We start from the raw sequence: 25207 nt of genomic DNA on the forward strand, positions 1-25207 counted from the left end.
AGATGGGTAGGAGGAGAAGCAGGAGAGAGTGTGGTATCCTGTAAATGAGAGTATCAGGGAGGAGAGAGGCTGGTAGCTTCAGGTGCTGCATGGAGGTAAAGAAGGATGAAAACTAAGAAAAGACCATTCATTGTATTTGCCAATGAAAAAACCACTGGTAACTTTGGAGAGAGCAGTTTCAATTAAATGATGAGTTTGGAAGCTCAACTACAGAAAATTAAGAGAATGAGAGAAAAGGTAGTGGAGGATTGATGTCAGTGAGCCCATCTCAAAGTTTAGCCATGAAAGGAAGGAGTGGAATGGGGCAGTAGCTAGCAGGGATGAAGGGAGAGTTTTTTTGAGAAATGGGACTGAAATAGGTGGATTTGCAGGCAGCAAGGAAGCAGTCAACAGATGTAAAAGGCTTGCTTTGCCTTGGTGAGGGCCCAGTGGAGATTATGACACATAAATTTGTAGAGGGCCCAGGCAACTCAATCCTGTGCCTTTCTCTAGCATTGTTCTGTAGTGTGTGAATAGGGGCAAAGGCAGCAGACGATGCTTGTAGCCAAGAGATGTGAGACCAGAAAAAGAGATGCTTCCATAGGGAGGGGCTGTGTGCCCTGGGATCCATCCCTGACTGTAGGAGCCTGTGTAGAACTGTGCAGAACTGATCAGAGGATGTGGGCAAAGGAAGAGGAAGGTGAGAAGACATGGTGGGGAGCAGCCTGTGTTGATGAAATCAAAGCTTCTTCAAAGAGCAGATTCTTACTAGAGGGAGGCAAGACCTTCTAAGTGCAGGAAAGTAAAATGGACTATAAGGAAAGGAAGGAGCCTCAGGGCCTGAGTGCAGACTATCCAGCCCTGATGGAGATGGGCACCTGGAGGAAAGGGCTACAAACTATGAGAGGCACCTGCCTGGTGGTATGTGAAGTGGGTGTCAGCAGGAGGGGCTCCTGAACATCTCAGAGCCTCTCTATTCTTCAGATCTTCCCCAGACAGCATACACATTTCCTGTATCCATTTCATACTAGACTTACTTGTGTATTTGGTCTCTCCAAGACTGTAAGCTGCACAAGCCCTGCAGCTCTCTCTGATACTGCCAGCAACCCTGTAGCTGCACACTGTGCTCTGCAGCATGGAGAATAGAAACAAGGGCGTCTGGGAGCAAGGCTAAGACGAGGCTTTGTGTTAACAGTTTCATCCCCTACAACTTAACTACACATAGAAAAAGCCTGAAAACACAGAGGTCTAATGTGTTATGAAAGTACCTGAATCTTTTACTTGGTGAACTTTGAAATGTTCACACCACCTTCCTTCTCCGCTTCTGGCTGTAGATCACTACAGCATCTAGGCCCAGATACTTTCTGGATCATTTTTTACAGTATACTGATCCCAAGAAACTGACAATAGTTTGGTTATCATGCAGTCAATTAAATTTGATTAAATTTATCTAGAATGACTTGGGCTACATTCCACCAATTTGGGAAAAAAAAAACATTAAGTAGGTCAGAAGTCACAAGGAAATGCCTCCAGTTTGCATTGGAAATACAGCTACCATAGGAAAGAGGCCAGATTCCACATAACTCATTATAACATGTCATTAATAAGCCTGATTCACTGGGGGCACATGCTTCTAATTCATGGAAACTATATATTTAGAAATTATAGGCCAAAATCAGAGTGAAATCACTGGAGTTTTTTGCCTGCATTAAGGCCAGAGTAGGTGAGAGCCTTCTGCCTCCTGCTTTGAAATCAATCTACATTCTTTTGTTGTTGTCTTACAACAAATAACTAAGAAAAGCCTAAAGGCTTTTAAGATCAACACAACTCTGGGATCATAAAGATAGCCAGAGGAGGAATATTTGTAGGCCATAGGACTCTCTTTGAATTTTAAGAGCATCAGAGAGGGCCAGCCCTCAAGAAGACCTAGTTTCATGTTTGCCCTCTGACACATTGGCTGAATGACTGTAAGCTTATCACTTAATTTCTCAGTGCCCCAAACAGCTAAGACACCTTCATTTTAATAAAGAAAGAGTATGTTACAGAACTGTTTCTGACTTGTTTTGGGAGAGGAGTCACAAATTCAGACCAAGGTGATTGACAAGGAAATGCCTGCATTCCTAAAAAAAATTTTCACACCTTTTAAACATATTTTTTAATTGGTCCTTTTTTAAAACATCTCTGTCACTTTTTGATGGCTTCCCTTCATCGTGCCCTCCCTTGGAACAAGTAAGCATAAATGAATAGAAGCATTTTCAGTGTCTGAAATGTCTACCTCCTCCTTTGCCAGCATCCTGCCTCTGTGCCAAGGATCAGGCTTCTCCATGGTCTTCTGGGTTGGGATTGCCACAGTCACCTTCACAATACTTACAGATGAGAGTCTCTTTAGAACAGGCCTTTGTTGCTAATACAAGTGCTACAGACAACTCCTGAGTTCTTCTTTCCAAAGCTCTTTCACTGCCCTGATTGCGTAAAGGAGAGGGTCTTAAGGAATGTGCTGATATATCTACTCGATGCTTTCCGAGGAGTTTCTGCCCAGGGTAAACATCAAAAGTCTGTGGAAAACAAGTTGTGAGTTAGTTCACTTCCAAAATGCAAGTCTCCCTTTTGCACTTTGGAAGGTGCAGGGGAACGGCCCTGGGAGCCTGAGTTCAGGGCCCAGCTCTGCTGATTATGACCTGCGTGACCAACCTTGGATGGTCACTTAATGCCTCTGAGGAAAGTGGCCTCTGGGTCCCCTCCTGTGACTTCAGCCCAGGCTGCACAATCTGGCAGCACCACTCATGCCTTGACATTTCCTCTCATGAATATTTGTACCTCATGAATCTTATACCAAATTGAGCTTTCCCCTTCCTCTTTTTCTCCTTTTCCTTCTCATTCAGGCCAAACCCACCTGCCCTTCCCCCTCCAGGTCTCATCCTTTGTCTTGCCCTTGAGTCTTCTTGCCAAACTCTTCTTGCTCTGGCTCTTCTCCTTCATGTCCTTCCAGATTTCTCCTCCCTAGGTTCAGTCTCTGAGCTTCCATGGAAGTCACTGATCCCAGAACCTTGGAAGAGAGATAGATTTGTACTGTTTGGCCCCCAGGGCAGAAGCAGGAGCAGCGAGGTAGAAAAGCTGCTAAGGACCAGATAAGAGTCATCATTGGCCTGTGGCTTTCCCTTTGGGGCTAGTGGGAGGAATATCAGGATCTGTTGCCCGTGCACTCAGTGACTAAAACTGAGCATTAACCTGAGCCCTTGTGACGAGGAACAGATCAGTCTGGAATGATGCTCCTCGTCAACAGGTTTCTCTTTGGTTTATCAAGGCCCAAATCTCTAGCTCTACCTGCTGGTTGGCCTCTCTGTTGTTTCTGTAGTCTGCCATTGTGGCAGTGCCCAAGGCCAGACCAGAATGGACTCCCTGCCTTGGGGTTGGGATAGCCTCTCCTTCCTAGCCCCTGGGGGAGAAGCTGAGAAAGTTGTTGCTGGAGGCCCTCACTTTTGGGGGAGCTGTCTCCAGCCTCCTTGTCCCCTTTCCTCCTAACCCTTGGACTTTACATTATGGCTGTGAAAGTCCCAAGACCCAGATGGCTTGTAGAGAGGGCCTGGGCCCAGAGTCAAAAAGACCTAGGCATGGATCTTCCTTCCAACACTTCTGAGCTGGATGACTCCTTGACTCTGTTGCCCTCTCTCCCTCTCTGGGGGAGAGGAAAGGAGCACTCCTTCACCCCTTTCTCTTCTTCTCTTCAATCCCTCACCTTCTACTGTCTTTATATCATTTCTAAGACAGAAAGGCAGCTAGGGCTTACTGACTTTCTCAGGTCACCCAGCTAGAAAGGCTCTGAAGCAGGTCCTCCTGACTCTAGGCCTGGCACTCTATCCTCTGTGCCACCCAGATGCCCACCACGGGGCCTTCCCATTCCCAAAGGCAGGCCTCCCATGCCCTTGTGCATCATGCCACCTTGTCTCTTGATTTCCAGTGAACTTCTGACAGACTTGACTTGAGAACATGGCAATCCAGTGGCCAGGGACCAGGAACCAGGGGAAGGACTGCTTTTTCTTTAGGCTCAGAGTCTAGAACCTGGCCTCCCATTCAAGCTCTGCCACCTGCTGGCTCTGCCCTGTCCCAGCCTCTCTACTCCCAGGCTGTGGAGCGATCATGGGGTTGTAAGAAACATCCCTCATTTCTGGAATGCTCGGGAGGGCAGCCCCAGCAACTTCCCCATTCTACAGGTGAGGACACCGAAGCTTGTGAAAGTCACAGGACAAAGGCATGTCCAAGTAGGACCCTGGCCTTCCGAGTCTCTAATCCTGCCTTCTTCTCCTTTATACACAACCTTTATGAGAATCCATTGAAATAGTTCATTGAAAGGGCTTTCTCACCCACAATGGGCCACATCCATGTCAAACTGCCATTCTCCTAGATGAGGGACCCCTGAGGTGGGGGTCTATGAACCCCTGAGGACTTCAGGGGTGGGGTCCATGGAGTGACCTTCCATTGACAGTCACCATTTCCTCAGTTACTTTGAGTTGGGGCTCATGGGCTCCAAACACAAAAACAGTCAAAGACCCCTCCCCGAGGACCCCATTGCTCTAAGCCTGAGTGACCTCTCTGAGTGGAGAGTTGAGAAACTTCTTCTTTCCCAGCTGAGTTGACAGGCAGGTGGGTCATGAAAGGTCAGTTCCCAGAGAAAAATAATGAGCCACATGGGGGCATGTAAATTCATAGAGGGTGACGCAAAGAACACTTGAGTTAGGAAAACTGACAAGCATTCAAACAAAGGATTTGGCCAATACCACCAGGAGTGTGGGCTGGAAGCCCTGGTCATCACTGCCCCCATGATTCCTGCCTGGTTTCCGTGAGATCCCTTGACATGACTTAGCAGGTTCTTCCAGCCTGTTTGAATTTTCTGTTTAAACTCATTATTTTGAGAGAGAGAGAGAGAGAGAGAGAGAGAGAGAGAGAGAGAGAGAGAGAGAGAGAGAGAGAGAGAGAGAGAGAGAGAGAGAGAGAGACAAAGAGAGAGAGAGAGAGAGAGAGAGAGAGAGAGAGAGAGAGAGAGAGAGAGAGAGAGAGAGAGAGAGAGAGAGAGAGAGAGAGAGAGAGAGAGGGTGTGTGTGTGTGTGTGTGTGTGTGTGTGTGTGTGTGTGTGTGTGTGTATGTGTACCTATGGTCTCTCATGAAAACTCCAGTTTCGTTGTTCTTTCTCTGACTCCTTTCCATCTTTCCTGCTCAGACTTCTGAGGGATTTGGTTTCCTGAAACCAGTTGATAGCTGCTAGTGTGCCTGAGATCTCTGCCAACTCACACTTAAGCCCCAGGTCAGCAGAGCTTGTCACCAGCTTATCAATGTGCTCTGGAATGCCAAATTATATAATCAGCTAATTGCTTTTGTGTCTGCATATAGATCTAGCTGTGGGTCCCTTTACAGAAAACATAGGAATGTAGCTCTAGAACTGTGAGATCCGTGGAGTAGCAGAAAGCAAGTCTGGGAATCAGGCATCAAAGTTCAAGTTTCCAGCTCTGCCACACGCAATTCTCCCACCTAAAAGTTGAGGCGATTGTACAAGACAGGTTTTTACATCTTCCAACTCCAGCATGCTATAATTTAATGCGGTGTTGGATGTGATTTTTTAAAAATGCACAAACAATACCAGGTAGTTGGAATGATAAATGCTACTGCTGAGAACGGAGCCTGTATGGATTTAATGAAGATGAGTATGTGACACACCATGAGAATTGGATTTGATTCTCACGAGTCTAACACACATTATCAGAAATATATCTATTGAGGGCCCAGAACCCCACAGGGGGAGTCAGGAAGCCTGGGTTCCTAGTGGGACTTAACCCTTGACCAGCCTTGGAGCAAGCATCTTCCCCTTCTCCTGGCCTTAGTGGTAGGTTCCCTTTCAGACCTGCCTTTTGAGATTCCCTTTGGAACTGACTGTCTCTTTTCTGAAGTTCCTTCTTTCTACCTTTGAACATTCTTTGTTCTGGGGCTTCTCATCTCTTCTGAGTCTGATTCTGTAGGTTTTAAAGGAGAGAGTATAGAAGGGAAGGCTGCAGAGATCAGTGGGGTTCCCAGGAAGAAACAGGTTGGGAGATAGGATCAGTGGGGCACAAGACCTGCCAGTCTTTGTGATCACAGCAGCGCAGCCTCTTTGGGGCTCACATTCCCCATTTCTCCATTTGGGAGGCTCTCATGGAGTGAGGGTGTCCATAAACATCTGTGTTTCTTCTGATTCTATGATGCTGGGGAATTGTGGTCTCCAGAGTGGTCTTGGACACTCACAGTGTTTGTGTAACTTTAAGAAGTGATTCCCAGCCAAGGGAGTTCTTTTATTAAAGGCAGTAGAGAAAATCCCCACTTTAAACAGTCAGTTTTAATGTCGTCTTTGTTTTATTAAGAATATTTGTCCTTAAGTTGAAAGCCTAAAGAGGGCTTCAGTTCTCTCATCTTAGATCAAGTCAGTTCTGTAATGTGAAAAGTAACTATGAGTAAGTCAGCCCCTCTCCACCTCAATTTCCCTATATATAAAATGTATATTTTCCCCATATTATATAACATAATTTCCTCAATATAGTATAGTTTCCCCATATATAAAATATATAAAATCGAGTTGTTGTGAGGACCAAATGAGAAAACTTTTAAAGTGCTTCATAAACCCTAAAGGAATATATGTAAATGCTCACTATTAAGAAAAGACATGGCTTAATATAACAGCTATGTTATTTATATACTAATGGCATAATCAGAATTCCAGAATGTTTATAATCATGAGTGTTTTTTTCTCCCTTCTGCAGGACTGTCTTCAAGGGTATAAAACTCAGAATAAATTTCTAAATAAAGAAATTTTGGAACTCTCAGCTCTTCGAAGAAATGCAGAAAGACGAGAGAAGGATTTAATGGTTAAGGTCAGCTTAAAAGTTTTACCCTGTTCTGGGAAGGTATGAGTGGAGGATATTCCAATTTGGGAGATTATAAAAAGTTACGCAATTAATCATTTTTTACTATGATTGGCCTGATTGAGAAGAGGTATGTTCTTTTGACATTTAAACAGTACATTTTTAAGTAGTTCTGTTGCAAATAATTAAAAATATCATTTTGGTATATCTTACTTTAAAAGAGAATTTTATTAAAAAGTTCCAGAGCTTTAAGCTATTCAGAAGTTGTTTTGTTTTTCTTAGTCTTATGACTAAGACACTAGAAGTATATGTATAGGGGGCAGCTAGGTGGCTCAATGAACAGAGAGCCAGGCCTAGAAATAGGAGGTCCTGGGTTCAAATTTGATCTCAGACACTTCCTAGCAGTGTGACCTTGGGCAGATCACTTTATCTCCATCGGCTAGCCCCTACCTCTCTTTTGTCTTGGAATTAATGCACAGTATTAATTCTAAGATGGAAGGTCAGGGTTTAAAAAAAAGTGCACATATGTATGAATGTAGAGGCATCAGATAATGGAAAGGAGGCAAGCCCATCAGATAGTCCTGCCCTTTCCAGCTTGGCTACAGTCATTTCATCATCTATAAAATGGAGCCAAAGAACATAGACTCTACTAAATAATCTTACTTATTTTCCTAGCATTTTAGGGTTTAAAAAATTAACGCCCCATTTTACCCTGGAAGGGTGGTGGTAGAAGAGCTACATTCTTGGGACAGTCTAAAGTGATATAATGTATGCAAAGGGCTTCACAAACCTCACAGCAGTGAGCTCTTTTGGACTCGTTTTTCAGATGAGGAAATGGAGGGAGAGAAGAGCATTATTTCCCCAGATCTTTCTCCACTCAAGTCCCCCGCTGATATTTCTCTGGGACTTAGAGGTGACTGATCCTTTAAAGGCTGTTCTGGTGGAGAGGGAGCCCTCCTAAGGGAGAAGGCTTTGATTGTATGGACCCACTGAGGGCCTGGATATTAAGTGCAGAGGCTTGTCCGCAGAAAGCTGGCCGAGAGCTGATGGGTTGTGATCTACATTAGTGGAGGGAGCACTCACCTAAGGGACAGATTCCTGACAAAGCAAGTCTGTCCGTCTAATCGTAGACATGTGTATGTATCTCTGTGTGTCTGGATCAAAGTGCTCATGAGAACGTTTTCTTCAGTATTCTAGCCTGGAAGCCAAGCTTTGTCAAATAGAAAGCAAGTATTTGATTTTGCTTCAAGAAATGAAGAATCCCGTGTGCTCTGAAGAGCAGGGACCTGCCCACGATGTCATAGCCCGACTGCTGGAAGACGCTTTGCAAGTGGATGGCCCAGAACAGCCTGAACAAGCTTTTGTCAAACCTCATCTTGTCAGGTAAATGTGCCATTGGACCATTTCCGGGGTGGGCATGCAGGAATCCTGCTTTCCCAACTTTTCCCTTTGGAGGGCAGGATTGGCTGGAGTTTGGGGCTGCCTTTGCCCCCATGTTACAGGTGAAGAAGAAAGGAAGTGGAGGCCGCTTCCCCCCCACCCCCCATGATGGAGACAGAGCTCTAGGCTTGAGACAAATGGCGACAGTAACACCAGCTGCCTTGCCATGCCCTGTGCCATAGCCAGGCTTCTCAGCACCCTGTGACTTCCAATGTGGATGTTGGGCTCTGACATGTTTATTGTCATTTGTTTCTTGGAAACATTTTGTTAAGCCTCACTAATTAAGAAAAAAAGAGCAGAAGCAAAGACTCTTCAGACCCAGAAGAGTGCTTTGAGATCTAAATCCCTCATTTGGTCAGTGAGGAGGTAGGAATTCTGGGTGATTACGAGTAAATTACCCCATGGCCAGAGCTACTTAAAAAGAGAGAAAGAATCACAGCATGCGACATATTATGGCTTGTATCTTTCTGTTTATTATTGTTCAATTCCTTCATTTTTATTGAGCTTTGAAGAGCTTGTGCCTTCTCTCTAAACTACTGTGGAGGGGGCAGCTGGGTGGCTCAGTGGATTGAGAGCCAGGCTTAGAGATGGAGGTTCTGGGTTCAAATCTGGCCTCAGACTCTTCCTAGCTATGTCCTGGGCGAGTCACTTGACCCCCATTGCCTAGCCCTTACCACCCTTCTGCCTTGGAGCCAATACACAGTATTGACTCCAAGACGGAAGGTAAGGGTTTAAAAAAAATGAAAAATAAAAAAATAAACTACTATGGATTTATTTTGCTTTGTGCCCAGACCCCTCCAGTAGTAGAATGTCCTTGGGAACAGGGTCTGCTTCACCCTTGTACCTGGGGCCTAGAAGGGGCTTACCAGGGGCTGGTTGGCACAGGGGATAGAGAACTGGGCCTGGAGTCACAAAGGCCAGACCAAATTCAAATGTGGCCTCAGATCCTAGTCACTTGAGCAAGTCACTTAGCCTCTGTTTGCCTCTATTTCATCTATAAAAATGGAGATAATAACAGCTACTACCAGACAGAGTTGTTGTGAGAATTTAAGGAGATAATAGTGCTTAGCACAGTGCCTGGCACATAGTAGGCATTATATAAATGCTTATTTTTTCCCTCCTTTCCCTGTTCCTTGAAGGCAAAGACTGTTTTATGCCACTTTTGACCACTCTAGCTCTGGGCACCATAGAATGTCAAGATCTAGGTAACAGGGAGGCCACTTGCCCTGTTTGAGAACCAGTTGGGGAAGGGACCTGGCTATAGTCACACAGATAGGAATTTGAACCCAGGTTCTAGGTTCCAGTCTGTGCTCTTGCCAGCAGATAGGAGCAGTGCTGTCATGAGGATGCACATGTTTCTGTTAATGGTGTAGCTAAAAGACCTAATGCAGATTTGCATTTTTTCTCCTCAGTGAATATGACATTTATGGGTTCCGGACAGTTCCTGAGGATGATGAAGAGGAGAAGCTGGTCGCTAAAGTACGAGCACTGGATCTAAAGACTCTGGCTCTCACGGACAATCAGGACATTTCCACTGGGGTCAAGTGGGAAAATTATTTTGCCAGCACCATGAACCGAGAGATGATCTGTTCTCCTGAACTGAAAAACCTCATCCGCACGGGGATTCCACACGAGCATCGTTCCAAAATGTGGAAATGGTGCATCGACCTTCGCACCAAGAAGTTCAAGGACCGTGCTGAGCCTGGATATTTCCAGAGCCTGCTCCAGAGCGCCCTAGAGAAGCAGAATCCGGCCTCGAAGCAAATCGAGTTGGATCTCCTAAGAACGCTGCCCAATAACAAGCATTACTCCTGCCCCACTTCAGAAGGCATTCAGAAGTTACGCAATGTCCTGTTGGCCTTTTCGTGGAGAAATCCCGATATAGGATACTGCCAAGGGTTAAACAGGTTTGAATCCAGCAGGGACAGAGCTCTGTGAGGGTCTTAGAGCTGAAGCTGGAGCTGCCTCAGCAGCCATCTGGGCCAGTGTCAGGGGTGGGAGTAGGTTGAGATTAAAACCCAAGTCCTTGGACCCATGGCCATGCTCTTAAACTGCACTGTGTTGCCTTCTTACTTTTTAAGGGAAGAGAAGAAACAGAATATCTAGAATAATAAAACCCCACTTCATGTAGTGTGGAGAAAAGCCACATTACTTTTGTCTGACGCAAGTTGGTTCTTCTCCCTTTGATGAACAGGGAGAGATGGATTAATGCCCTCAGAGAAAGAAGGTGTCAGACTATGCCCAGCTCAGCCTGCTTCTCTTTGATATCAGAATTTTACATTCCCTAGTATGATCCAAATCCTTGATCTGGCCTTTTGAGGAATGAGCAATTTCTAGTGAGGGAATTTTTTGGACAATGGAATTCCCCCATGAGCAATTTAGTTTTGACCACTGTCCACTCTGAGCATTCAACAGCTCTCCCCTAGCCTAAGGCAGTAGTAGCTTCTGAACTGGTTTTCCTGACTAGTCTCTGCCCTTCTCCTATGCATTCTCCACATGGCTGGCAAAGCAACCTTCCTAATATCCACATCTGAACTTGCTGCCTTCCTGTTCAGACATCTTCCATAGAGGCTCCTCCTTAGTGACGACTGTATTCCCCTCAGAAGCAGGCACCATGTCCCTGTTGGGTGGTTCCTCACACCAAACCACCGGTACTGTTTGGTGCCCTGAGCTCTTCCTGCCCAGTGGAGCTCCTCTGGCACTCTTCTCTCAGAATGCTTCTCTTCTTTTGTGTCTGGCCTCCCTTAGGGCCTTTGCTCCCATCCTCTGTGCATGTCTTTGGACGATAGAAGTTGGGCAAGGAGTATTCTGGGCTTGCTTCTCCACCTCTGGAGACAATGCCCTTCTTCTTTTTCTCTTCAGAATTGCTCCCCTTTGGAGTTTCAGAATTTCATTCTTGAAACCTTCTTATCCCTCCTGGGTTGATTTTTCCAAAACCTCATAGAATTTTAGGTCAGGAGATCAGGCCTATACGAATTTCTCTGAGTCCTTTGAAGTCAGTTCTCCCAAATTCAGTGACTTCCATAATGCTTCCCTCCTCATAACCTTGTGCCATATTGAGTAAAAGCATTATTATCCTCATTTTGCAGATGAGGAAGCAGGCTTAAAGAGAGACTCTCAGTTGTCCATAATCACCCAGAGAGTCAGAAAGATCTTTGGGCTTTTAACTACCACTGCTTTCCACATTGCTTTCTGGATTTCTTGTTAAGTGTCCATGGATTTACTTGAACTTTTTGAACAAGACACAAATTTGATTAGTGAAATGAAAAAATATGTTTCTTGTTTTGTTTGTTTTTAATGAAAAAGATGTCCCTGAGAAATAGTCCTTTCAAAGGAAAGAATTGGCAACAAAGACTAGGGTAAAAACAAAAGAGGAAAAGAATATTGGTTTTTCCATTCTCAAAATTTCAGGGATGCTAGATTTGAGAAAGGATACTTCTAGTATTTCTTTATTGGGAAGCTATAAATTATTCTGGCTGTTAGAGAGAAATGCATCTGTTTCCTGTAAATAGTATAGAAGCAAATGTTTTCTGGAAGTATCAGCTTTTTCACTTTTCTTGGTTTACTTGTAGGTTGGCTGCAGTTGCTCTCCTCTACTTGGACCAAGAAGATGCCTTCTGGTGTCTTGTTACCATCGTGGAAGTTTTCATGCCTCGAGATTATTACACAAAGACTCTCCTAGGGTCACAGGTATTACAGAATTCAGCAAATGCTACATTTTGGGGGTTAGGGGAGATGGAGTTTATATTATTCAAAGATATTTTATTTTCCTAATTACATGTAATAATTTTCAACATACATTTTCCAAAATTATAAGTTCCAGATTGTCTCCCTCACTCCCTTCCCTCCTCTTTCTCAGAGATGGTAAGCAATTTGATCAGGATTATACATGTATTATTATGCAAAACCATACTTCCATATTGGTCATTGTTGTAAGAGAATCTGTATATAAAACCAAAACCCCCAAAGTAAGTAAACTAATGTGGAAGATATTATGCTTTGATCTGCATCTGACTTCATCAGTTCTTTCTCTGGAGGTGAATAGCATTCTATGTCACAAGTTGTTTGGAATTGTCCTAGATCATTGTATTGTGGAGAGTATCCAAGTCTTTCACAGTTGATCATTCCACTGTACTGCTGTTTCTCTGTACTGTGTTCTCTCAGTTCTACTGATTTCGCTCTGTTCAGTTCCTGCAGATCTTTCCCATTTTTTCTGAAATCACCATGCTTATCATTCCTTATAGCACAATAGTGTTCCATCACCATCATATACCCAAATTTATTCAGCCATTTCCCAATTGATGGGCATCCCCTTGGTTTCCAATTCTTTACTACCACAAAAAGAACTACTACGAATATTTTTGCACAAGTAGGTCCTTTCCCCTTTTTTATGATCTTCTTGGGATATAGAACCAATCGGAGCATTACAGGATCAAAGGGTATATGCATTCTTCTATAGCCCTTTGGGCATAGTTCCAAATTACCCTCCAGAATGGTTGGATCAATTCACAACTCCACCAACAATGCATTAGTGTCCTAATTTTGCCACATCCCTCCAACATTTATCACATTTCTTTACTGTCATATAGGCCAATCTGATAAGTGTGAGGTGATACCTCAGTAAATGCTATATTTTCATCATTTGTTTTTAGACTTAAATCTGAAATTAAATTTAAATTTATTTCTTTTTAAAGTTTTAGTTTTTTAACTTAAGGGAAGAACATGAAAGAAACTGTCTGCTTGAAAAATTAAACAAGGGATAATTTATTGAGGATAATAGAAAGATTTTTCACATTCTGTAGGCCTGTGGTTATAGTAGATTATGTGGAGAGAGAGAGAAACCACTTAGTATTGAAAGAACATTAGATCCGAAGTCCAAAGTGTGAGGGCAGAGGCTCACCTGTTCTGTGACCCCTCTGGAAAAAGCAATATGGCATCATGTGAATACAGTTACCAATGTATCTCTGCCATTAGATTGAGAGACTCCCTTGGTCCTCAAAGAGATCAATGACCAAAGGCAGGCTCCATATGCACCCCAGTATTTATAGTAGCTCTTTTTGGGGTAGCCAAGAATTGTGAACAAGGAAAATCTCCATTGAAGTAGAAATAGCTAAACAAATTATATTCTACAGTTATAACAGACCATTAAGATTTTGTAGGAAGTGACAGACATGATGAGTACAGAGATGCCTGGAAGGACTTCTGTGAACTGATGCAAAGTGAAGCCAGCAGAGCCAGGAAAACAGCCAATGCAATGACAACAACCATGGAAATAGAAAGAACTACTAAACAATCACAGCAGAATGTCATAAAGTTAGAGTAGCCAAGCTTGGCCCCAAAAAAGAAAGTGAAAAGACATTTCCTCCTCCCAGCCTCTTTACAGAGGATGTGGAATATCGCATATAACATCAGACATTTTCAGTGTGTGATTGACTTTGCTGAACTTTTTTCTCCCTCTTTTTTTCTTCTTTATTATATGAGACTGCTCTATGGAAGGAGACTAAGAGGAGGAAAACTGGAGAAATTTCAAATGATGTAAAATTCATCTTATAAAAGGCATTCCACCTCAGCGATTTCTTACCTAGTTTTCTTTGAGCAAGTCAGTTAATCTCTGTGGGCTTCAGTTTCCTCCTCCTGCAAATGAAGGATTAATGACATCCAAGAGCCTTCCCTCCTGTCTCTGTATTCTGTGATGTTATGTATGTTTTTGCTTAGTTTTCAGAAAGAGCCTTTGGTCATAGACACCCTCATAGATCTACAAATCCATTTTGGTGTCAGTTCCCAGTTTTTACACCATCCAAAAGAAAAGGGAAAAAAAAATGGGATTAAAATCAGGAAGGAAAGTCTTATAAGGAGGACTGTGAGTAATAGGTGGACCTTGTCCTGAAAGAATTTATAAACTAATAAGGAAACAAGACAAATTGCCATAATCCAAATAGATGAAGAAATATTTATCTAATTGAATAGGACAGGCAGATGCAAAATTTTGTGAGAATCCTGAAGGGAAAGAAAGTCAGATCAAGACCTGAGCTACAAATTTCATTCCTCCTGGGCTCAAAGAGACCCCAAACTGACATTCTGAAGAGTACTGAAGTACTATTCCTTGCCTTTCCTACTGCTCACAGCATTTCTGAGGTTCTTCAGTTAGCCTGCTTTGGGGGTAATTCTTGTTCTGTGCTCAGCATTGGGTTAGATGCCATGAGGGTTCAGGAAAAACTCAGGTTTTGCCCCTGGGTGCTGACACTCTACTTGGAATGACAAGAGATCATTTATTATTTATTTTCTATTTCCTCTGTGCCTCATCTCATAATCTAACCCCCATCCCCTGCCCTTTTCTTTCTTCTTCCTTGCTTAAACCAGTGGACTGCCTTGGGTTTAGCCAAGCCCTAGCACTAGTATGTGGTGCTCAAAAGGTTACTAGCCCCACACCTGTAGAGTAGAAAGGGAAAGCTAGGTGGCATAGTGATTAGAGTGCCAGGTCTGAAATAGGAAGACTCCTCTTCTAAGTTTAAATCCAGTCTCAGATACTTATTAGTCATGTAACCCTGGGCAAGTCACCCCTGTGTGCCTCAGTTTCCTCATCTGTAAAATGAGCTGGAGAAGGAAATGGAAAGCCACTCCAGTCTCTGCCAAATAAACCCCAATGGAGTCAGAAAGAGTCAAACACAACTGGAATGACTGAGCAACAACAACAAAATAGAACTGTAATGTCATTTTCTGGATGGTTCTGAGCACTATAAGAACCACAGGTTGGCAAGTAGCTTTTGTTTGGTTTTACAAGTCAACTCATATTTATTTGACTCCTTAAATATTTTTGTTGGCATTATCCAGGAGCTACAGTTTAATAGTAAATGCCAGAACTGGATGGGGACCTAGGAGCCTTAGGTTCTAGTGTTGACTTTGCCTCTTCCTACTTTGTGACCTTGGGCAGAAGGCTCCCTGCCTAGCATCCTTTTTTCCCCTCTCTAGAGTTGTACTTGATTATTTCAGTTCTGACACATATTGGGTCTAGTCTTTCCCACGATGGTTTGTAGATGAATCTCCTCTGGGACTGCCTCTGTCTCTGACAGGCTCATTTTGAGTGTAGGATAGGCACAGGGTCAATCTCTGCAATGGTCTTCTCTGTGCAATGTGGGCTACATGAGGGGTAGCATGTGTCCATCCTGGCGTCGTGCATAGAGGAAACTTCTGTCAGTTTTGACTCTGTGTTTCAGATGGTGCCAGGCACACTGCAGCTCTCAGTGGTGGTTTAGATGACTGCTTACCACTCTCTTCTGTCTCTCTTGAGGTTGACCAGCGAGTATTCAAGGATCTCATGAGTGAGAAGCTGCCTCGGTTACATGCCCACTTCGAGCAGTACAAAGTTGACTATACACTCATCACCTTCAACTGGTTCCTGGTGATATTTGTGGACAGTGTTGTCAGTGACATCCTCTTTAAAATCTGGGACTCTTTCCTGTATGAAGGACCAAAGGTATGGACCCAGCCTATGCGTCTGAGGGTACTGCAGGACCACCCTGTACCCTGGAAGTCTTTAAGTCAAGCAGAAAAAAGTGTAAGAGGTGAAATGAAGCCGAGAGGCCTTCAGTCAGTTGGAGCCTGCTCTGATTTGAGCCCAATGCAGAGGCTGTGTCATGGCGGTTTTGCCCTTGAGGCTGGGTTCCGAATGTCTACTTAAGCCCCAAAGGGTACAAGGGTTGTTTTCTCCTTTTTATAGATGAGAAATCTGAGGCTTAGTGAGGCTTGGCAAAGTTACCTTATCCAATCAACATCGAAAGTGCCTTCCCCATAATCAGCAATCCATTAATTTAGATAAGAAAAGTAGTTTCTGATTTCCTGTAGTATTAGGAATAGGAGAAGTATTAGCTTATAAAAGAAAAGTTTAGAAACGGGTTCAGTCACAAAGCTTGGTCTTGGCCAAAGTGAAGCCGATGATGCTGGGGTTTAAGGAGAGACCCAGAAAAGCCTCTGACCAGTTGAGTGGAAACCAGTGAGCTCAGCATTCTCGTGCCCTCAGAGAGGGGCTGTGATGTCAGCTGCTCTCCCTCTCCTTCCAGCAGCCAAACGTTCCCTCCACTGAGGGTGCAAATAGGATCATAGCTCATAAAAGCTTCCTTGGCAGAGTCGGCCTCCGGAAAAATGAGATGTACCTGAGGTTGGGATAGGAGGAGGTGGCAGGGTTCAGAGCAGGTGTGGCAATGGGGATTCTCCCAGAATCCTCTGATTCTTGTGTTTGCATCCACAGGTCATTTTCCGCTTTGCTCTGGCACTTTTTAAGTACAAAGAAGAAGAAATCCTGAAGCTGCATGATCCAATGGCCATATTCAAGTGTCTGCGATACTTCACCCGCACTGTCCTCGATGCTAGGTATGGACTAGGAATATTGGCTAATAGTTCTCTCCTGAAGAAATCACCCTTTGCAGTGGTGGGGGCCAAGCTCAAGGCTGCCTCTGGAGTCTGCAGACACCTGACCTTCTGGTCCATGACAGAGAATGGAGCGATGGGACCAGTCATTGGTGCTAAAAAAGACTGGAACCTCATCTCCTAGCTCAGACCCGAACCAGCTCCCTCCCTCAGGAGCTCAGTTTCATTCCTTAGTGGCAATCCTCATTTGAATCAGATTTTACCTGGGGAGGCAGTGAGGGTATCATAGGTGGCCCCAGACTACCTGCGGAATGGCCCTGGGAAGATAAACAGTCCACTGCTGGTCTTCTGAATCACATTAGCCCCAAAGTGCCAATAGTTAGATAGTGAGCAGCTTCTCAGTGTGGCAAATGGTAACAACCTCTTCCTCTAATTGAGTGGTTTACTGAGCTCTAGTTCTCAGACCGAAATGAGATGTCATAAGCAGCCTTCTAACAAATACTTGTCCAATTTGTTGATTGTGACAAGGAAATCATTTTTAAAAGACTGATATATATTAATTTAAGGTCGCCAAGGAATTCAGCTATGTAATTCCTAAATGAAAACTCAGGTCAGCCGTCAACCTTTTATGGAGTTTTAATTACAAACAGGAGGAAGAAAGGAATTAGAGATAGAGAGATAGAGGTAGAGAGAAAGGGGAGAGAAGGGAATAGGGCTTAAATACCCCTTCTGTTTAGGCTGGGCCAAAAGGCCCAAGCCCTTAGATAGCTGGGGCAAAGAAAGGAGATTAGTCCCTATTACTCACGTGACCAAAATGGAGAAACAGTCTCAGAGCCCCCACCTTCTGCTTCCTTCAGAGCAAGCTTCTCAGAGCACACTGCAACCCCTCCAACAAAAACCTAAAAACCCCTTATCCTTAAGGAAACCATCCGAGTTCCCTCCCCTCAGTTCTCACATCTCCCAATCACCTGTCCATCAATTTCCCTGTGCCAATGGAGGCTCTAGCTTAACCCAGGACCGCCCAGAGGTCTCTGGCTTTGCACATGTCTGTTGAAGGTCATATTTTCAAATAATTAAATCTTTGATCCTTTGCTACAGCCCTTCCTAAATCCTGTTAACCTGAGTAGGGTAGAGATTGGAATAATTAAATTTTGATCTATGCTGCAGCCCTTCCTCAATCCTGTTAGGACTGAGTAGGGTGGAGATTGATTCCAAGTATCTCCATTGTATCAATTCCAAAATCAATCATGACTCAAAGAAATTCCTGTTCTATGCTTAAGCATAGGTCAAAGTCCTTTCCATTGTTCAGCAAAAGGTTTCTGTCCTAAAGTAATCTTAAGAAGGGAGGAGGGGGAAACTCCCATGCCAATGGGGTTCACATTCCAATAGCCAAGACCCACTATCAACAGGAAATTTTTCAAGTATGAAATTTCCCAATGGTGAAATTTCCAACATTTATAAGTCTAAGAAATTTTGAGGTTTACATGATATTGTTTAGAAATGCTTTGCTAAATACTTTGGGAAGAACTTACAGATTGTTTGAACATCAGAGGATCCTGGACATTTTCTGTCTTGGCCACCCTCTCTTTTAAGAGGTCTCAAGAAGGGAAAGGATTTCTCTAATGATTCTTACCTTCTGTGACCTTACTGTTTTATTAGGGAAACAAGACTTACCCATGCATATTAAGTTACTCCTGCAATTCAATATCACATCATCAAGGGCCCCAATGCATGGGACAGAGACTATATATAGGCCATAGGAGTTTGGGGGTAAGAGAACTGGATCACTGAACTGGATGACAGTAGAGGTTGCATGGCCTCCAAAAGATCACTAAGTGGAGTGTTGGGGGCTGGAGGGTTTGAGAGTCTGGCTCAATTGGAGAAAGCACCAATTGTTTTTTGGCAAGTTAATGTCCAGATTATATGGTGATGCCGTACATAAAATATGGAATGGCTTTTAAATATGTGTCTCGGCCTCTCATTAGTGCTGATGATTCATTTCTTATATTTTAGTACTAAAAAAATCCATGACTTCCATGGTATGGGCATACCTTCCACCAATACAGGTTTCCATCAGCATTGATATAGCTAAAAATATTAATTAGTCAGTGTCTAACCTTGTAATGACAATTCTTTCCCTGTGCTTAGTGAGAGTGGATGGAAACACACTTCTTTATGGGACCAGGATTTGGAACCCTTTGAATTCAGCAGGATTTGGCTGAATTTATGTGCTCCTGGCATAGCATTTGGGAGTCTTGAGTTATCTCTATCCAATGATGATGCAGAGGTGGGGGCTCCAGTGGAGGATATAATTCTTCAAAAGCAAAGATGGAGCCTTTATTTATTTAGCTTATCCCTACATAATGTGGTTATTCTGGATCTTAGAGAAATAATCTCTGAAATTTGGAATCCCAGGACTGAGAGAAACCCAAATTGTTTATAGTCATTTCTCTGTTTCTAGGAAGATTTGACAAAGTTTGGATACCAAAGCAGCTAATTCTTTATGACATGAGTTGTTTTCAGGCTATTTTTGGCTCATAGGACAAAGTTCATAGCTGGGCGGACTCCAGTATTGCCAGTGTCTCTACATATGCTGGTATTAGTGCCAAATGCCTGTCATTTCTGATGGGGAACATTAATAAAAGTGGCATTCAACCCAGTGTCTGCCAAACAGAATTTATTTGCTTCTTCCTCAATTGTTACACATAGCAGCAGAGCGCCATCTTGTGAATTCTTATGGAGTTGATACTTCAATATTTTTTAAATAAAAATACTGCAGTAATTTAACATGGAATTTGAGTATTGTTGGAGCTCAAAGGGATTCTGAAGACCATTGAGCTTATGGATGAGGTAACAGAGACCCAGAACAGGTCGTGACTTGCCCATGGTAACATGGTGACTTTGCTTCTTCACTTTCTTAGCTCATTAGAGAAATGGTAGTAGTCTCTTGGTGTCCGAGAATGACAATAAAGAGAAATAATGAGTGGAAAACATATCAGGGTGAACCAGGGTTTGAGAGATGTGAGTTCTAGTTCAATTTCTGTTATCAACCAGCTGTGTGACCATGGATAAATTACTTCTTCCCTTTGGGCTTCTGTTTCCTTAGCTTTAAAGAGAAGTACAGGTGGACTTGATGCTAAGGTCCCTTCTAGCTCAAGATGCCATGATTTTTATAGCTCTGACTTCCTTTGATTTCATAATTTGTTGAAATCTAATGCTTCAATCATCCGGCAAGCATTTATTAATCACCTAATACTGGGTGCTCGAAATACAGAGACAACAACAACCTTCATCCTCCAGGAACATTTGTTAATCATTTTGTCAATTGGGAAATGGCTTGATTTTTTTGCAAATTTGACTTAGTTCCTTATATATTTGGGAAATTAAACTTTTGTCTGAGAGTTTTGTTATAAAAATGTTCTCCCAATTTGTTGCTTTCCTTCTAATTTTGGTTGTATTGGTTTTGTTTGTACAAAACCTTTTTAATTTGATATAATCAAAGTCATTCATTTTATATTTTGCAGTATTCTCTTTCTCTTCCTTGGTCTTAAAGAATTTAGATCTAGAAAGAGACCTTCAGTATCATCTAGGGAACCCATAAGGAAATGGAAGCCCAGAGAGAAATGACTTGCCCAAGGTCCCACAGATCTAGAATTCAAACCCAGACCTTCCTCCCCCAGTCCATTGTACTCTCTGCCTCACCATGCACTAGGAGCATTTCCGAACAGATCTAGTCAGACTTTCCTAGGTGTGAGATAAATGTGTCTAGTACCTGATTCGTTTAACAAATCTGAGATGAGAGAGACCCCAGAGGTCCTTTGTTCTACCTCTCCCTGAGCCAGAATCCCCTCTGCAGCATGACCAGCAGGTCCCCATTGGGCATGAATGAAGCCCCTGCTTCTGCATGGAGTACAGCCACCTAGAAGGAACAGGAGGTTTAATCCTGACCTTCAAGGAGCTTCTGTCCTTTCTCCCAGTTCCCCTCGACTGTTCCAGACCCTCAGTCTTGGCTCTGCCTTGCACCCTCCCCCAGGTACTGCTCCTGTCCAACCAGTTGTCACATCTCCTGTTCACATGCCCCTTTCCCTCCCCTGGCACTGCCCTCCCCTGGCACAGCCCCTCATCCTCTGGACTACTGCGGCAGCTGCTGGGGTTCTCCCCTCCTGTCTCTGGTCAGCTGCCAGAGTGACTTTCCTAAAGAACAGGTCTGACTGAGTCATCTCCTGGATTCAGCCAATTCCTATTACTTTCGGGGATGGCCTTAAAGGCCCTTCAGAGCCTGGCCCATCCTCATTTCCAGGCTTCTTACACTTGCTCCCCTCCAGACTCTCTGGGTCCAGACACATCCTCCTCCTCCCTGCACCCTCTCCTGCTCCCTTGTTGTTAATGTCCTCCCTCTCGCCCCATCTGTCCGCTCTGTAGCTCGTTTGTCCATAGACGTTTGCCTGTTGTGTCACTCACGGGCTGGGAGCCTCGAGGCCAGGACCTGCCCTTGGCCTTCCTTCACGTCCCCTGAGCTAGGTGAGAGAAATATCAATAGACTGACAATGGCACTGAAAGGGAAGACAAGCGAATGATGCCGCCTTCTTCTCCCCGTAGGAAGCTGATCAGTATTGCCTTTGGGGACCTGAACCCATTCCCTCTCCGGCCCATTCGGAATCGGAGGAGCTACCACCTGGAGAAGGTGCGGCTCGAGCTGACGGAGCTCGAAGCCATCCGGGAGGACTTTGTGAGGGAACGAGACACCAACACGGACAAGCGAGACCTCATCAGTGACGACGACGAGGACAACTGAGGTCCGGCCGACTGCCCCCTCGGGCTGCCATGACCAAAGCGAATGGAGCAGATGGACTTCAGGCCGGTCTGTTCCCTTTAGGCAGAGAATGTAAAATGTCAGTGTTTGGAAATCTGCTGGACACGTTTCCCAAGCACGGCAGCCTTTTGTCATGCCCAAGTTAGGATTCCATTTACTTGTTTACAGCTGTTTTCCCAGTCATGTGTCAATTGTGTGTGAAGTCAGAGGCCCAGAACCACTGTTCTCACCTCAAACCTGATCTTGCTTGATTCTCAGTCCTTTGCAATGCCTCAGATTATGGATAATTCTGTCTGCTGGAACAGTCTCCACTCGGAGCATTTCTAGGGATGGGCGCCCTCTGTTCATGATATCTGCTGCACTGGCCATGTGGAAGATGCTCTTGAAAGATGGCGTCCTTCCCTTTTCTAAAGTGCCGTCACTGAAATGCTGTTGTTGAAGCCCCCGATATGCCCTGGGAAGTCAGTCGTGTTTGTCTTTTTCCTTGTTCTTTCATGGGCATCTTCACAAACACATTCTAACGCAGCTCTCCACATAGAGAGTCCCATCTCAATTCTTGTCCATAATATTTGCCAACCATAATTATATTAGGTGCAGAACAATAGGGGTTTCATCTTAAATGTCTGAGCTTGTTTAGATGAAGCTATGCTATGCGGCCAACATCCTTGGCAGTCTGGGAGTGTTTGGGGGGAGAAGGCCTTTATGGGAGATCCCTTGGCAAAACTCTTGGACAATTGTAGAATTTCACTTCCCCAAAATCATATCAGCTTTGGATGTTGACCAGAAATGCTCGATGGGTCAAGCTTAGTTATGTTTCCTCAGTGGCTGGGAAGGCTGACTTCCCCCCACCTCCTATTTTCTCAGACGTATCTGTCCAAAGAGAGCAAACTGATTTGGCTCCAAGCGAGCCATTTCTCACATTCCCTAATTCAAGTACCACTTCAGGGGGGTTTTCCCATCCAAGTTTTCCAGCACTGCTTGGTTCTCAACATTGTAGGGTGAATGGCTCTCACTGGTCCCTGGTTAGTCTTATTTTTAACAATTCCTTGGTGAGAAAGTAGAGAAAGAAATCAAGGTCAAATCTCTTCCTGGATCTCTCAGAGAGCAAAATTTCTTTAACTTTAGTGACTGACTTTGGTCCCTTGTCAGCCTGTGGCCAGCTTTTTAGAGGGGCTTCCTCTCAGCTGTTAGACAATATACCCTGGGATGGCCACTTGATCATAAAGTGGCAGCCATCTGTTCTAAGTCTAATCAAAATATAAGAGGAACTTTGTTCTGGGGAATTCCTTTAGTTTATAGTAGGAACTGTTCATCCAGTTTGGGGTTGGACAGACCCTGGTAGGAGGAAATCATCTTGTGTTTAATACTCTTGCTTCCACTCTGATTCATAGACATTGTAAGAAACATTTTTTACAAATTGAGATATAAAAATTACAACTTTTTCAAAGTCCCTTAACTGAACTCTTCTAGAAAAAGTGATCTGTATGCTACAGACACTAACTTTCAAATTTGTTCAGTGATTCCTAGAAATTCTTTTTCCATCATTTTTTCCCATTTATATCGTCACCCATTTTTTCATTGTATTCTAAAGTGAGTCTCAGTTTAACCTTTCTGACTTTAGAATCTAGAGTATTATTCTTTGAAGGAAACCAGTATCTATAATTAGTTATACCTCTAGTATAACAGTCTCATTTTCTATTCAGATAGTAAGTTTCAGAATTCATCCCTGTCTAGGGTGTAGCTGGAGTTATTGAAGTACCCACTTCTTCATAACTCCTTTCACTGAGTCATTCTGGGACTTTAGCACATGAAGGCACAGGGGCAGTCACAGGGGCAGTCACTGACCGCTGCCCTCGCAAGTGACACTTGTTCACTTTGGAAGCTCTGGTGTGGGAATTTCCTCCTCTTTGGCAGATCCACTGGAGTCAAACATCTCACAACTTCTCTTTTTAGAAATGGATCTTGTGATTGTTCTTTGAAAGTAGTTCAAGAACATTTCTAGAAAGGAAGACAGTAACGTGTGGGCTGAATGTGAAAGCCTAGCCCTTGTTATTGGAGGGGGGTAATATTTTATTTTTTCCCTAATTGCTTGTAAAAACATGAGCCCTTTCTTAGTGGGATGATATTTGATCAGTTGATTTCCTAGTAGATACTGCTATGCTTTCAAAGCAGAGGGACATTCTTTGGAAGGAATTCACAGCACCAGTATATGTCTGCAGGGCTGTCCATATGGAATTCCTCTTAGAAACCTGGCAGTTCTGGGGTCTGTGTCCCCATCCCCATGACCTCCTCCTATTCCCCACTGCTCTGGACCCACATCAGAGGAGATCGTGGAGGAACAATTTCACCAACACCCTCATAGGGAATAGGGGATGGGGTCAGGGGGGAGAAAGGGGCCAGCTTATCCCTTACCCCAGCATCCACTGTCTACCAAAGATCTAGCAGGATGGAGCTGGACTTCCTCAAACTTCATCTTAGAGTAGTGTAGCGGTTCATGCTGTTCACCCTCAATGTAAGTGGGATCCACTGTTATCTCCTTGTAGTGAGGACCAATAGGGGGAAAGGGTGGGCAGATGATGAATCTCTGGCGCCCAAGACTGATCATTAGTGAAGGACCCCAAGCATCCTGGTCAGGTCTAAGCCAGTGCCTTGGAAATGCCAATGTTCAGGATGAGAATGATAACCCCCCTGTTTCAATGAAATGGCTATCTGTTCATAAATACTTTTTGTATATTTTCACTACAGTTTATATTTTTATAGGCAATTTTATCAAGGTTTTTCTAGGTTATGTACATTTTATTTTATATGGCAAATGCATGATTCCCCTCGTGGGTATTTATGTAAGCACAAACCACTGAGTGGCTGGTCTCGGCTGTTCTTGTCTGTCCTCGGTCAGCATTCACTTTATGCATGAACTTACGGCACCAGGTGTCCCTCTTTGTTACTCCTGCTGGAATATTAGAGTAATAGCAGAGGGAAGAAAAGCCAGCACCATCCCCCCCAGGTGGGATGGCAGTCATTCTGCTTCCAACTATACTGTGTACTGGAATATCAAGTATTATAGACAAGTATTACTGCTTTGTTCTCTATGACTAATGCTTATAATATTGTGTAAGCTGGCCCCCATCTTCCTTTGTGGGTGGGAGGTGGAGGGACTGAGCATTTCCTTTCTGTGTACTGAGGGAGGGTTTGCCCAATAGAGCTAGACCTGGCCGTTGGAGAGCAGGGCAATGGTGAGAAACCCTCAAGGGTGGCCGTTTTGACATGGGCATCTGATGTTCCTGTGCTGCTGGAATCTGTGATGTAAGCATTCACACCCGCCCTCTTCCAGCCCCAGCGCTGGCTAAAGATGTCTGTAGTAGTGACCTGCCTCCAAAGGAAGGCCTTGTTTTTAAGCTGTCAGCTGGCTCGTGTGTTACTCGAACCCAGGTGCACAATCTTCAAGTGAATTTTTGGAATTGTAATATTAAAGGAAAAAATAAAATATGTTAATTTTGTGTAATTTTCTGACTCTTCCCCTTCTTTTCACAATTAAAATCATTGCTGGAAGTAAGCTAAAGCTTAAAGAAAGATCCAGAGTCCAGAAACCAGGGGGAGCACTGAAAGGTCCCTCGCAGCTCTGATAATCTCCGTTTTTATATACAGGGGAGCACAGAGCAGATAGACTGATAAAGTGTTCAGTAAGTGCTTTCTATGTGTCAAGCACTGTGCAAATGCAAAGGCTACA

At 43.9% G+C, this 25207-nt stretch overlaps 1 protein-coding gene across 3 annotated transcripts in view; it reads left to right on the forward strand.

The window, feature by feature from the left end:
• TBC1D2B (TBC1 domain family member 2B) overlaps nt 1–24982 on the forward strand; it is an 84314-nt gene extending 59332 nt beyond the window's left edge. For all 3 annotated transcript variants that reach the window (XM_007478021.3, XM_007478020.3, XM_056797226.1), the window contains exons 7-13: nt 6762–6872; nt 8053–8246; nt 9716–10210; nt 11876–11993; nt 15592–15777; nt 16549–16670; nt 21267–24982. In XM_007478021.3, coding sequence (XP_007478083.2) covers nt 6762–6872; nt 8053–8246; nt 9716–10210; nt 11876–11993; nt 15592–15777; nt 16549–16670; nt 21267–21462 — 1422 coding nt within the window. In that variant the 3' untranslated portion in view covers nt 21463–24982. The remainder of the gene's footprint in view (nt 1–6761; nt 6873–8052; nt 8247–9715; nt 10211–11875; nt 11994–15591; nt 15778–16548; nt 16671–21266) is intronic.
• Nucleotides 24983–25207: the final 225 nt, after the last annotated feature.

This window comes from Monodelphis domestica, chromosome 1 (genome assembly GCF_027887165.1).
Source record: "Monodelphis domestica isolate mMonDom1 chromosome 1, mMonDom1.pri, whole genome shotgun sequence".
NCBI classification, from domain to species: Eukaryota; Metazoa; Chordata; class Mammalia; order Didelphimorphia; family Didelphidae; genus Monodelphis; species Monodelphis domestica.